Here is a 12,891-nt window from a genome sequence, read left to right on the forward strand (position 1 = left end):
AAGACTCTTGTGTACTTCTTGAGAAACACAGTAAACTAACTTGATCAGGTTTCTAGCATGCCCTGGTAGCACACACAATGTCACCAGTAGTGCTGACCATTATATGTTCAGAAGCAACTGATGTTGCTCGTACACAGAAACATTTTGTGTCAATACTTCAATCAGTGTGTATTTGCAGCCATTTTCTTTTCAAATTTTGAGAGGATTGTTGTCTGTTTTTAAGTTCGGGATTTCGTTGTAAAGCTGATTTGGACCCGACAGCTTGGGTCCAACAGCAATGGAACGACGATCATAAACGTTACGATTTTTAGCTCACCTGGCCCGAAGGGCCGGTGAGCTTATGCCATGGTGCAGCGTCCGTCGTCCGTCGTCCGTCAACTTTTTCTTTAAATTGCTACTAGTCATAAAGTCTTGAATGGATTTTCACCAAATTTGGTCAGGAACATCCTTGAGGGAAGGGGAACAGAGTTTGTATACATTTTTACTCTGAACCCCCAGGGGCCTGAGGGGCGGGGCCAAATAGGGAAAATAGGGTTAATCCTTTAAATCGCTACTAGTCATAAAGTTATGAATGAATTTGAACCAAATTTGGTCAGGAACATCCTTGGCAGAAGGTGAACAGAGTTTGTATAAATTTTTACTCTGAACCCCCAGGGGCCTGAGGGGCGGGGCCAAATAGGGGAAATAGGGTTAATCCTTGAAATCGCTACTAGTCATAAAGTTATGAATGAATTTGAACCAAATTTGGTCAGTAACATCCTTGGCAGAAAGGGAACAGAGTTTGTATAAATTTTTACTCTGAACCCCCAGGGGCCTGAGGGGCGGGGCCAAATAGGGGAAATAGGGTTACTCCTTTAAATCGCTACTAGTCATAAAGTTATGAATGAATTTGAACCAAATTTGGTCAGGAACATCCTTGGCAGAAGGGGAACATAGTTTGTATAAATTTTTACTCTGAACCCCCAGGGGCCTGAGGGGCGGGGCCAAATAGGGGCAAATAGGGTTAATCCTTTAAATCGCTACTAGTCCTAAAGTATTGAATTGAATTTGAACCAAATTTGGTCAGGAACATCCTTGGCAGAAGGGAAACAGAGTTTGTATACATTTTAACTCTGAACCCCCAGGGACCTGAGGGGCGGGGCCAAATAGGGGAAATAGGGTTACTCCTTTAAATCGCTACTAGTCATAAAGTTATGAATCAATTTGAACCAAATTTGGTCAGGAACATCCTTGGCAGAAGGGAAACAGAGTTTGTATACATTTTTACTCTGAACCCCCAGGGACCTGAGGGGCGGGGCCAAATAGGGCAAATAGGGTTAATCCTTTAAATCGCTACTAGTCCTAAAGTATTGAATTGATTTTCACGAAATTTGGTCAGGAACATCCTTGGCAGAAGGTGAACAGAGTTTGTATGAATTTTTACTCTGAACCCCCAGGGGCCTGAGGGGCGGGGCCAAATAGGGGAAATAGGGTTACTCCTTTAAATCGCTACTAGTCCTAAAGTATTGAATTGATTTTCACGAAATTTGGTCAGGAACATCCTTGGCAGAAGGTGAACAGAGTTTGTATGAATTTTTACTCTGAACCCCCAGGGGCCTGAGGGGCGGGGCCAAATAGGGGAAATAGGGTTACTCCTTTAAATCGCTACTAGTCCTAAAGTATTGAATTGATTTTCACGAAATTTGGTCAGGAACATCCTTGGCAGAAGGTGAACAGAGTTTGTATAAATTTTTACTCTGAACCCCCAGGGGCCTGAGGGGCGAGGCCAAATAGGGGAAATAGGGTTACTCCTTTAAATCGCTACTAGTCATAAAGTTATGAATGAATTTGAACCAAATTTGGTCAGGAACATCCTTGGCAGAAGGTGAACTGAGTTTGTATAAATTTTTACTCTGAACCCCCAGGGGCCTGAGGGGCGGGGCCAAATAGGGGAAATAGGGTTACTCCTTTAAATCGCTACTAGTCATAAAGTTATGAATGAATTTGAACCAAATTTGGTCAGTAACATCCTTGGCAGAAAGGTGAACAGAGTTTGTATAAATTTTTACTCTGAACCCCCAGGGGCCTGAGGGGCGGGGCCAAATAGGGGAAATAGGGTTACTCCTTTAAATCGCTACTAGTCATAAAGTTATGAATGAATTTGAACCAAATTTGGTCAGGAACATCCTTGGCAGAAGGGAAACAGAGTTTGTATACATTTTACTCTGAACCCCCAGGGACCTGAGGGGCGGGGCCAAATAGGGGAAATAGGGTTACTCCTTTAAATCGCTACTAGTCATAAAGTTATGAATGAATTTGAACCAAATTTGGTCAGGAACATCCTTGGCAGAAGGGAAACAGAGTTTGTATACATTTTTACTCTGAACCCCCAGGGACCTGAGGGGCGAGGCCAAATAGGGGAAATAGGGTTACTCCTTTAAATCGCTACTAGTCATAAAGTTATGAATGAATTTGAACCAAATTTGGTCAGGAACATCCTTGGCAGAAGGGGAACATAGTTTGTATGAATTTTTACTCTGAACCCCCAGGGGCCTGAGGGGCGAGGCCGAATAGGGGAAATAGGGTTACTCATTTAAATTGCTACTAGTCATAAAGATATAAATGAATTTGAACCAAATTTGGTCAGGAACATCCTTGGTAAAAGGGGAAGATAGTTTGTATAAATTTTTACTCTGAACCCCCAGGGGCCTGAGGGGCGGGGCCAAATAGGGGAAATAGGGTTAATCCTTTAAATCGCTACTAGTCATAAAGTTATGAATGAATTTGAACGAAATTTGGTCAGGAACATTCTTGGCAGAAGGGGAACATAGTTTGTATAAATTTTTACTTTGAACCCCAGGGGCCTGAGGGGCAGGGCCAAATAGGGGAAATAGGGTTAATCCTTTAAATCGCTACTAGTCATAAAGTTATTAATGAATTTGAACCAAATTTGGTCAGGAACATCCTTGGTAGAAGGGGAAGATAGTTTGTATAAATTTTTACTCTGAACCCCCAGGGGCCTGAGGGGCGGGGCCAAATAGGGGAAATAGGGTTAATCCTTTAAATCGCTACAAATCATAAAGTTATGAATGAATTTGAACCAAATTTGGTCAGGAACATTCTTGGCAGAAGGGGAACATAGTTTGTATAAATTTTTACTTTGAACCCCAGGGGCCTGAGGGGCAGGGCCAAATAGGGGAAATAGGGTTAATCCTTTAAATCGCTACTAGTCATAAAGTTATTAATGAATTTGAACCAAATTTGGTCAGGAACATCCTTGGGGGAAGAGGAACAGAGTGTTTAAATCTTTATTCTCAACCCCCAGGGGCCTGAGGGGCGGGGCCAAATAGGGGAAATAGGGTTACTCCTTTAAATCGCTACTAGTCCTAAAGTATTTAATAGCTTTTCACCAAATTTAGTCAGGAACATCCTTGAGGGGAGGGGGAACAGAGTTTATATGAATTTTTACTCTGTACCCCTAGAGGCCTAAGGGGCGGGGCCAAGTAGGGGAAATAGAGATTAGTCTTTTAATTGCTACTAGTCATAAAGTTTTAAATGGATTTTAACCAAATATGGTCAGGAATATTCATGTGAGAAGGGGAACCGAGTTGGTATAAATTTTTACTCTGAATCCCCAGGGGACTGAGGAGTGGCCATGGGGTCCGATAGGGAAAATAGGGGTTAATCCTTTAAATCGCTATTAATTATTAAGTTAGGAATGGATTTTAACTAAATTTGGTCAGGAACATCCAGAGAGGAAGGGGGGAAAGAGTTTGTATAAATATTGATGAGGGGCCTGAGGGGCGGGCAAATAGGGGAAATAGAGATTCGTTTTTTAATTGCTATTTGCCATAAAGTTTTAAATGGATTTTAACCAAATTTGGTCAAGAGCATCCTTGGGAGAAGGGGAACCGAGTTTGGATAAATTTTTACTTTGTACCCTCAGGGGCCTGAGGGTTGGGGCCAAATAGGGAAAAAGGGGTTTATCCTTTAAATCGCTATTATTCAAAAAGTTATGAATGGATTTGAACCAAATTTGGTCTGGAATATCCTTAGGGGAAGGGGGAAAGAGAGTTTATATAAATATTGACTCTGACCCCCAAGGGGCCTGAAGGGAGGGGCCAAATAAGGGAAATAGAGATTTGAGTTTTAAATGGATTTGAACCCAATTTGATCAGAAACATCCGTGGTGATGGGGGAACAGATTTTGCATAAATGGTTACTGTGACCCTCAATCCCATAACTATGTATAGTATCGCTGGGCATTAAGGGATAAACACAATTCTTATGTAAAAATAGGCCAAAGGGTTTTCCCCACCCTAAGGGACTTAGTTTCTTTAAACACCATTATGTTGTAAAAATAATCCATATGGTCTTTCAGAGAGTATATTTTTGTATATGTATTAACAAATTGAACATGAACATTATTTTGACATTTGGTCAAATCCAACCAGGTGAGCGATACAGGCCCCATGGGCCTCTTGTTTGTGTTAGGAGCGCTTTTTACTGTGATTTTGTGGTGTCACACTAAATGTGTGTTCAGATAAGTTGGTTCTCGTGATGTTGCTATATTGGCATCATTTAAATGAAAAAAGCAACATCATTGATTGCCTTTCTAAAATACGACCATAACTTCGACCATGCCAGCGGTACGACATGTTTACTGTATGACAAGTAATCGGGACATTTCTTTAGTCAGACTTACACAGACACTTGAACAAGAGCATACAGCGCTCGGGTTTTTTCGCTCTCTGTCAACAAAGTGAAACTGGAAGCTATTTTTAGATGCATGTATCGATACAGCTGAAATTCATGCATGGATATACCGAAACATACCGAAACATCTGGTTATATCAAAACATCGGTTTATCGGTTAAGTGATCCACCACTAGGACCGATACGTCTTCTAAACAGTAGTGCGTATGTACTAACAGTAACACATATTCTAAACATCACCCAGTAGTGCTAATTTTCTTTGCGTCGCCCTATTTAAGTTCATACACCTTTTTGACATCACCCTAGTGCGTATGTACTTACATATGTTTTTGACATCTGAGTGTATATGGTCGTATTTACATGTGTACATCTTTATCATCAGCCTGTGGTGAGACTACTTTTACAGAGAACACATGTATGCCTCTATCATTTACTGAGAATAATATCTAAACATTTAATTTAGAAGAATCATTTTCACACTTATAACTTATTTCAGATAATAAATGCAAGCACGGATGAGTTTACTCATGACAGGCCCCTATGAACATTGTCCATAGTTTTACTAATTTTGTTGCAGGCGATGTCCAGATGAAATCCAAGCTGGAATGTTATTCAGAACGCCGGTCTAATGCTGTGGCTGTGTCCGAACTCAAACTCTTGGACAGTGAGTATAAGTTAATGACAGGTGTTGTATGAAACTGAGAGAAATGTTGTACAATTGAGAGAAATGTTGTACAATTGAGAGGAATGTTGTACAATTGAGAGGAATGTTGTACAATTGAGAGGAATTTTGTACAATTGAGAGGAATGTTGTACAATTGAGAGGAATTTTGAACAATTGAGAGGAATGTTGTAAAATTGAGAGGAATGTTGTACAATTGAGAGGAATGTTGTAAAATCGAGAGGAATGTTGTTCAACCGAGAGGAATGTTGTAAAATTCAGAGGAATGTTGTTCAACCAAGAGGAATGTTGTTCAACCTAGAGAAATGTTGTAAAATTGAGAGGAATGTTGTAAAATTGAGAGGAATGTTGTACAATTGAGAGGAATGTTGTACAATTGAGAGGAATGTTATACAATTGAGAGGAATGTTGTAAAATTGAGAGGAATGTTGTACAATTGAGAGGAATGTTGTACAATTGAGAGGAATGTTGTACAATTGAGAGGAATGTTGTACAATTGAGAGGAATGTTATACAATTGAGAGGAATGTTGTACAATTGAGAGGAATGTTGTACAATTGAGAAGTAACTGTAAAAGGTTTGATGTTAGTCTGATGATGGTCTGACACAGTTCAAAGTATTTTGATTTCCTATCGTTGTAAGTTAAATGACTAAGCAATAAAACAAGTGATTAATTAGCTATAACACTATTACACACGGTCCCATTTAGCTGCTAACAATATTTTTTGTTTGTTGTATAGAATTATCGTCCAAAGATTACAAGGTACGATGGGGATCCAGATTTCAAAGTTTACATAAAACAAGACGACGCCATCGGCCGATCCTTAAAATGACACAAGAAAGTAATTCTTTGTTGGACCAGTTGTACAGCAAACAAGCACAGGTATAGTTATAATTTTCAACCAATGTCCCACTAGGATCAGTCCTCAGTCACTGATCACAGTCACCAATGTCCCTCAATGATCAGTCCTCAATCACTTAATTATCACAGACACTCAGTGTCCCTCAATGATCAGTCCTCAGTCACCGATCACAATCACCCAATGTCCCTCAATGATCAGTCCTCAGTCACTGATCACAGTCACCCAATGTCCCTCAATGATCAGTCCTCAGTCACTGATCACAGTCACCAATGTCCCTCAATGATCAGTCCTCAGCCACTGATCACGGTCACCCAATGTCCCTCAATGATCAGACCTCAGTCACTGATCACAGTCACCAACTGTCGCTCTAGAATCAGTCCTCAGTCACTGATCACAGTCACCCAATGTCCCTCTATGATCATGTCCTCAGTCACTGATCACAGTCACCCAATGTCCCTCAATGATCAGACCTCAGTCACTGATCACAGTCACCCAATGTCCCTCAATGATCAGACCTCAGTCACTGATCACAGTCACCCAATGTCCCTCAATGATCAGTCCTCAGTCACTGATCACAGTCACCCAATGTCCCTCAATGATCAGTCCTCAGTCACTGATCACAGTCACCCAATGTCCCTCAATGATCAGTCCTCAGTCACTGATCACAGTCACCCAGTGTCCCTCAATGATCAGACCTCAGTCACTGATCACAGTCACCCAATGTCCCTCTAGGATCAGTCATCAGTCACTGATCACAGTCACCCAATGTCCCTCAATGATCAGACCTCAGTCACTGATCACAGTCACCCAATGTACCTCTAGGATCAGTCACTGATCACTGTCACCCAATGTCCCTCAATGATTAGTCCTCAGCCACTGATCACAGTCACCAATGTCCCTCAATGATTAGTCCTCAGTCACTGATCACAGTCACCAATGTCCCTCAATGATCAGACCTCATCACTGATCACAGTCACCCAATGTCCCTCAATGATCAGTCCTCAGTCACTGATCACAGTCACCCAATGTCCCTCAATGATCAGACCTCAGTCACTGATCACAGTCACCCAATGTCCCTCAATGATCAGTCCTCAGTCACTGATCACAGTCACCCAGTGTCCCTCAATGATCAGACCTCAGTCACTGATCACAGTCACCCAATGTCCTTCAATGATCAGTCCTCAGTCACTGATCACAGTCACCCAATGTCCCTCAATGATCAGACCTCAGTCACTGATCACAGTCACCCAGTGTCCCTCAATGATCAGTCCTCAATCACTGATCACAGTCACCAATGTCCCTCAATGATCAGTCCTCAGTCACTGATCACAGTCATAAATGTCCCTCAATGATCAGTCCTCAATCACTGATTACAGTCATCCAATGTCCCTCAATGATCAGTCACTGATCACAGTCACCCAGTGTCCCTCAATGATCAGTCCTCAGTCACTGATCACAGTCACCAATGTCCCTCAATGATCAGTACTCAGTCACTGATCACAGTCCCCAATGTCCCTCAATGATCAGACCTCAGTCACTGATCACAGTCACCCAATGTCCCTCAATGATCAGACCTCAGTCACTGATCACAGTCACCCAATGTCCCTCAATGATCAGTCCTCAGCCACTGATCACAGTCACCCAATGTCCCTCAATGATCAGACCTCAGTCACTGATCACAATCACCCAATGTCCCTCAATGATCAGTCCTCAGCCACTGATCACAATCACCCAATGTCCCTCAATGATCAGTCCTCAGTCAACGATCACAATCACCCAATGTCCCTCAATGATCAGACCTCAGCCACTGATCACAGTCACCAATGTCCCTCAATGATTAGTCCTCAGTCACTGATCACAGTCACCCAGTGTCCCTCAATGATCAGACCTCAGTCACTGATCACAATCACCCAATGTCCCTCAATGATCAGTCCTCAGCCACTGATCACAATCACCCAATGTCCCTCAATGATCAGTCCTCAGTCACCGATCACAATCACCCAATGTCCCTCAATGATCAGACCTCAGCCACTGATCACAGTCACCAATGTCCCTCAATGATTAGTCCTCAGTCACTGATCACAGTCACCCAGTGTCCCTCAATGATTGGTTCTCAGTCACTGATCACAGTCACCCAATGTCCCTCAATGATCAATCACTGATCACAGTCACCCAATGTCCCTCAATGATCAGTCCTCAGTCACTGATCACAGTCACCCAATGTCCCTCAATGATCAGACCTCAGTCACTGATCACAGTCACCCAATGTCCCTCTAGGATCAGTCCTCAGTCACTGATCGCAGTCACCAATGTCCCTCAATGATCGGTTCTCAGTCACTGATCAAAGTCACCCAATGTCCCTCAATGATCAATCACTGATCACAGTCACCCAATGTCCCTCAATGATCAGTCCTCAGTCACTGATCACAGTCACCCAATGTCCCTCAATGATCAGTCCTCAATCACTGATCACAGTCACCCAATGTTCCTCAATGATCAGTCCTCAGTCACTGATCACAGTCACCCAAAGTCCCTCAGGGACCAGTCCTCAATCACTGATCACAGTCACCCAATGTCCCTCAATGATCAGTCCTCAGTCACTGATCACAGTCACCCAATGTCCTTCAATGATCAGTCCTCAATCACTGATCACAGTCACCCAATGTCCCTCAATGATCAGTCCTCAATCACTGATCACGCTCACCCAATGTCCCTCAATGATCGGTTCTCAGTCACTGATCACAGTCCCCCATTGTCCCTCAATGATCAGTCTTCAGCCTCCCAAAACACCCACACATACACTACACACATCTCACACACAGGGGAGGCTGTCCTTAAATTACCTTAGATGTTGATAGGATGATAAACAATGCAAACCATAGGATGTTAAACCAAACAAAACTAAACCAAACATATAAATGACAAATATAGGGGTGCTAGTTTGAATGCCTGTAACAAATCTATGTAGACCTGAGTGGATATATTTCCTTGCAATACAAGAGTGTAACAAAATTATTGCTGTATGAAACTTTGACATGTTGTTAGTCTTTGTTTACCTTTTAAGTAATATTTGTAGTGATTATCAAAAACTGTACTGATCATAATTTAGACGATTCAGTGATGCTTGTGTGTTTTATTGATAAATTCAGTATAATAAGTCTTGTTTTGTGTATGATCAGTGCTTGATGACCAAACTAGATGGCTGGGGTGTGAACATGTTCCATCTGGATATCATAACATGTGGTGAGTATATTAGTCAGTCAGTGTTACCTAATAGGTATGAGTGTGACCTAATTTGTGCCAGTGTAACATCATGTGTGTCAGTGTGACCTAATGTGTGTCAGTGTGACCTAATGTATGTCAGTGTGACCTAATGTGTGTCAGTGTGACCTAATATGTGTCAGTGTAACATAATGTGTGTCAGTGTGACCTGATTTGTGTAAGTGTGACCTAATATTTGTCAGTGTGACCTGATGTGTGTCAGTGTGACCTTATGTGTGTCATGGTGACTTAATGTCAGTCAGTGTGACCTGATGTATGTCAGTGTGACCTGATGTATGTCAGTGTGACCTTATGTGTGTCAGTGTAACATAATGTGTGTCAGTGTGACCTTATGTGTGTCAGTGTGACGTTATGTGTGTCAGTGTGACCTAATATTTGTCAGTGTGACCTAATGTGTGTCAGTGTGACCTAATGTGTGTCAGTGTGACCTGATTTGTGTCAGTGTGACCTAATGTGTGTCAGTGTGACCTAATGTTTGTCAGTGTGACCTAATGTGTGTCAGTGTGACCTAAATAGTGTCAGTGTGACCTAATGTGTGTCAGTGTGACCTAATGTTAGTCAGTGTGACCTAATGTGTGTCAGTGTGACCTAATGTGTGTCAGTGTGACCTAATGTCAGTCAGTGTGACTTTATGCGTGTCACTGTGACCTAATGTATGTCAGTATGACCTAATGTCAGTCAGTGTGACCTAATGTGTGTCAGTGTGACCTAATGTGTGTCAGTGTGACCTAATGTGTGTCAGTGTGACTTAATGCGTGTCAGTGTGACCTAATGTCTGTCAGTGTGATCTAATGTGTGTCAGTGTGACCTAATGTCTGTCAGTGTGACCTAATGTCTGTCAGTGTGATCTAATATGTGTCAGTGTGACTTAATGCGTGTCACTGTGACCTAATGTATGTCAGTGTGACGTTATGTATGTCAGTTTGACCTAATGTATGTCAATGTGACCTAATGTCTGTCAGCGTGACCTAATGCGTGTCACTGTGACCTAATGTGTGTCAGTGTGACCTAATGTCAGTCAGTGTGACCTAATGTTTGTCAGCGTGACTTAATGTCAGTCAGTGTGACCTAATGCTTGTCAGTGTGACCTAATGTATGTCAGTGTGACGTTATGTATGTCAGTTTGACGTAATGTATGTCAATGTGACCTAATGTCAGTCAGTGTGACCTAATGTGTGTCAGTGTGACTTAATGTGTGTCAGTGTGACTTAATGTGTGTCAGTGTGACCTTAATGTCAATCATTAAGACCAAATGAAAGTCAATGTTGACTATTTTCTTGTATTTTCTGAAAATATATTAGATGGTTCAACATATTAAACTATGTCGACAATAATATCTCGGTTCTTTTCTACCGGGTAAGTGCTGTAAATGATAATAAAAAAATTATGTCTGTAGTATTGACTTTGTCAGTGGTGGATATGATTTAACTGTACTGATTGACATTACAGTGTAGTGTTATGTAATCAGATTTTCTGTGTAGTGTGAGAGATATTGGGGACTTTGTCTAGTTTAACTTTAAAGTACACGTCAATTTGTAATCAAATTAAGAGCTGCATGTTGAATGGGATTTTATCTCGAAATGATAATTGCTTTCCATTAGCGAATTATATAGTCAGTTGAATTTATCTGTGGTATATTTCTGGGTAATGACATTACAACATCAACAGGTCAGAGAACAGCTGTTTCTGTAATACAATACTTCTGTAGGTCTGTATACAGTGACCAAGTCATCCTTTTGTCTGTCTTCTTGGATAGACTTTCTAATGAAGGCAGATTTCAAGCCTTTAATTTGAAGTCGATCTCAGATTTCAAGCCTTTGATTTGAAGTCTTTCCCGGATTTAAGACATTTGATTTGAAGTCTTTCTCAGATTTAGGACGTTTGATTTGAAGTCTTTCTCAGATTTAGGACCTTTGATTTGAAGTCGATCCCAGATTAAGACCTTTGATTTGAAGTCTTTCTCAGATTTAGGACGTTTGATTTGAAGTTGATCCCAGATTTTGGACCTTTGATTTGAAGTCTTTCCCAGATTTTGGACCTTTGATTTGAAGTCTTTCCCAGATTTTGGACCTTTGATTTGAAGTCATTCCCAGATTTAGGACGTTTTATTTGAAGTCGATCCCAGATTTAGGACGTTTGATTTGAAGTCGATCCCAGATTTAGGACGTTTGATTTGAAGTCTATCCCAGATTTAGGACCTTCGATCTGAAGTCGATCCCAGATTTAGGACGTTTGATTTGAAGTCGATCCCAGATTTAGGACCTTTGATTTGAAGTCTATCCCAGATTTAGGACATTTGATTTGAAGTCATTCCCAGATTTAGGACCTTTGATTTGAAGTAGATCCCAGGTTTAGGACCTTAGATTTTAAGTAGATCCAAGATTTAGGATATTTGATTTGAAGAAGTTCCTAGATTTAGGATATCTAATTCATATAGTTGCTATAATCAAGGTTTTTCCATTTTGGAAAATTGCCACCTGGCTGAAACTGGGGGAAAATAAATGCAAAATGACCTATATTTGGGAAAATTCATTCCAATATTACAATGTATTTACTCTACAAATTCACTTCATTTTGAATGAGGCCATATATACTTGTCTGTACTGTCTTATTACTACATGACCAATTATAATATGAATTATAATTAAGAATTATAATATATTCATCACAGTACAAGTACAACAGGAATTTCAAATCTTAACCTTCTGATCGCCAACACATATATAGTGCATACCGGGTATGATACATAATGTGGCAGTGCTAATAATTAGATGAATAACATAGTAACACAAATGATGAAGGAAGACAATTTTATGACTCGTGCTGTTACCGGGCCTCACGATCTAAGGCACCCAATCGCCTAGCAAGAAATACCCGCAGCTTATACCGCTGCACCACATCGGCGTTCTAAAAATGGCGCAGTGATGGTCGTCAGATACCCTGACACGATCATAGTGACAAGCTTGTCTATTAGATGATATGAATACCTGGATCGCAATGTATATACATACATGAATACGACTTGTATACATATTATAAATATTCATCACAGTACAACTACGACAGGAAGTTCAAATCTTTATCTTGGATCACCAACACATAGTGCATATGATACATTGTGCTAATAATTAGATATATATAACATAGTAACTTAAATGATGAAGGAAGACAACTTTATGACTAATATCATCTAATAGATGACTACATTCAAATGGTTTAATGGGTGTGACTAAATGTGTTTTTAAAATGTTCTTTGTTACAGGTCGGCCTCTATTCCATGTAGCTTTTCACCTATTCCAGCATTACAACCTGATAGAGACGTTTAATCTTGATCTCATGAAGCTGCTTAGAACATTCTGTAAGTGCTTTT

General features: G+C 40.9%; 1 protein-coding gene across 8 annotated transcripts in view; it reads left to right on the forward strand.

The window, feature by feature from the left end:
• The window catches only part of LOC117325139 (high affinity cAMP-specific 3',5'-cyclic phosphodiesterase 7A-like), an 84,413-nt gene that overhangs the window by 53,778 nt on the left and 17,744 nt on the right, over positions 1-12,891 (forward strand). For 6 of the 8 annotated variants that reach the window (XM_033881105.1, XM_033881113.1, XM_033881112.1 and 3 more), the window contains 4 exons: positions 5,273-5,359; positions 6,117-6,259; positions 9,419-9,482; positions 12,784-12,879. In XM_033881105.1, coding sequence (XP_033736996.1) covers positions 5,273-5,359; positions 6,117-6,259; positions 9,419-9,482; positions 12,784-12,879 — 390 coding nt within the window. Of the gene's footprint in view, positions 1-4,767; positions 4,896-5,040; positions 5,111-5,272; positions 5,360-6,116; positions 6,260-9,418; positions 9,483-12,783; positions 12,880-12,891 lie in introns of those variants that run through there. The other 2 variants (XM_033881107.1, XM_033881109.1) reach the window with 2 other exon arrangements.

This window comes from Pecten maximus, chromosome 4 (genome assembly GCF_902652985.1).
Source record: "Pecten maximus chromosome 4, xPecMax1.1, whole genome shotgun sequence".
Taxonomy (NCBI): Eukaryota; Metazoa; Mollusca; class Bivalvia; order Pectinida; family Pectinidae; genus Pecten; species Pecten maximus.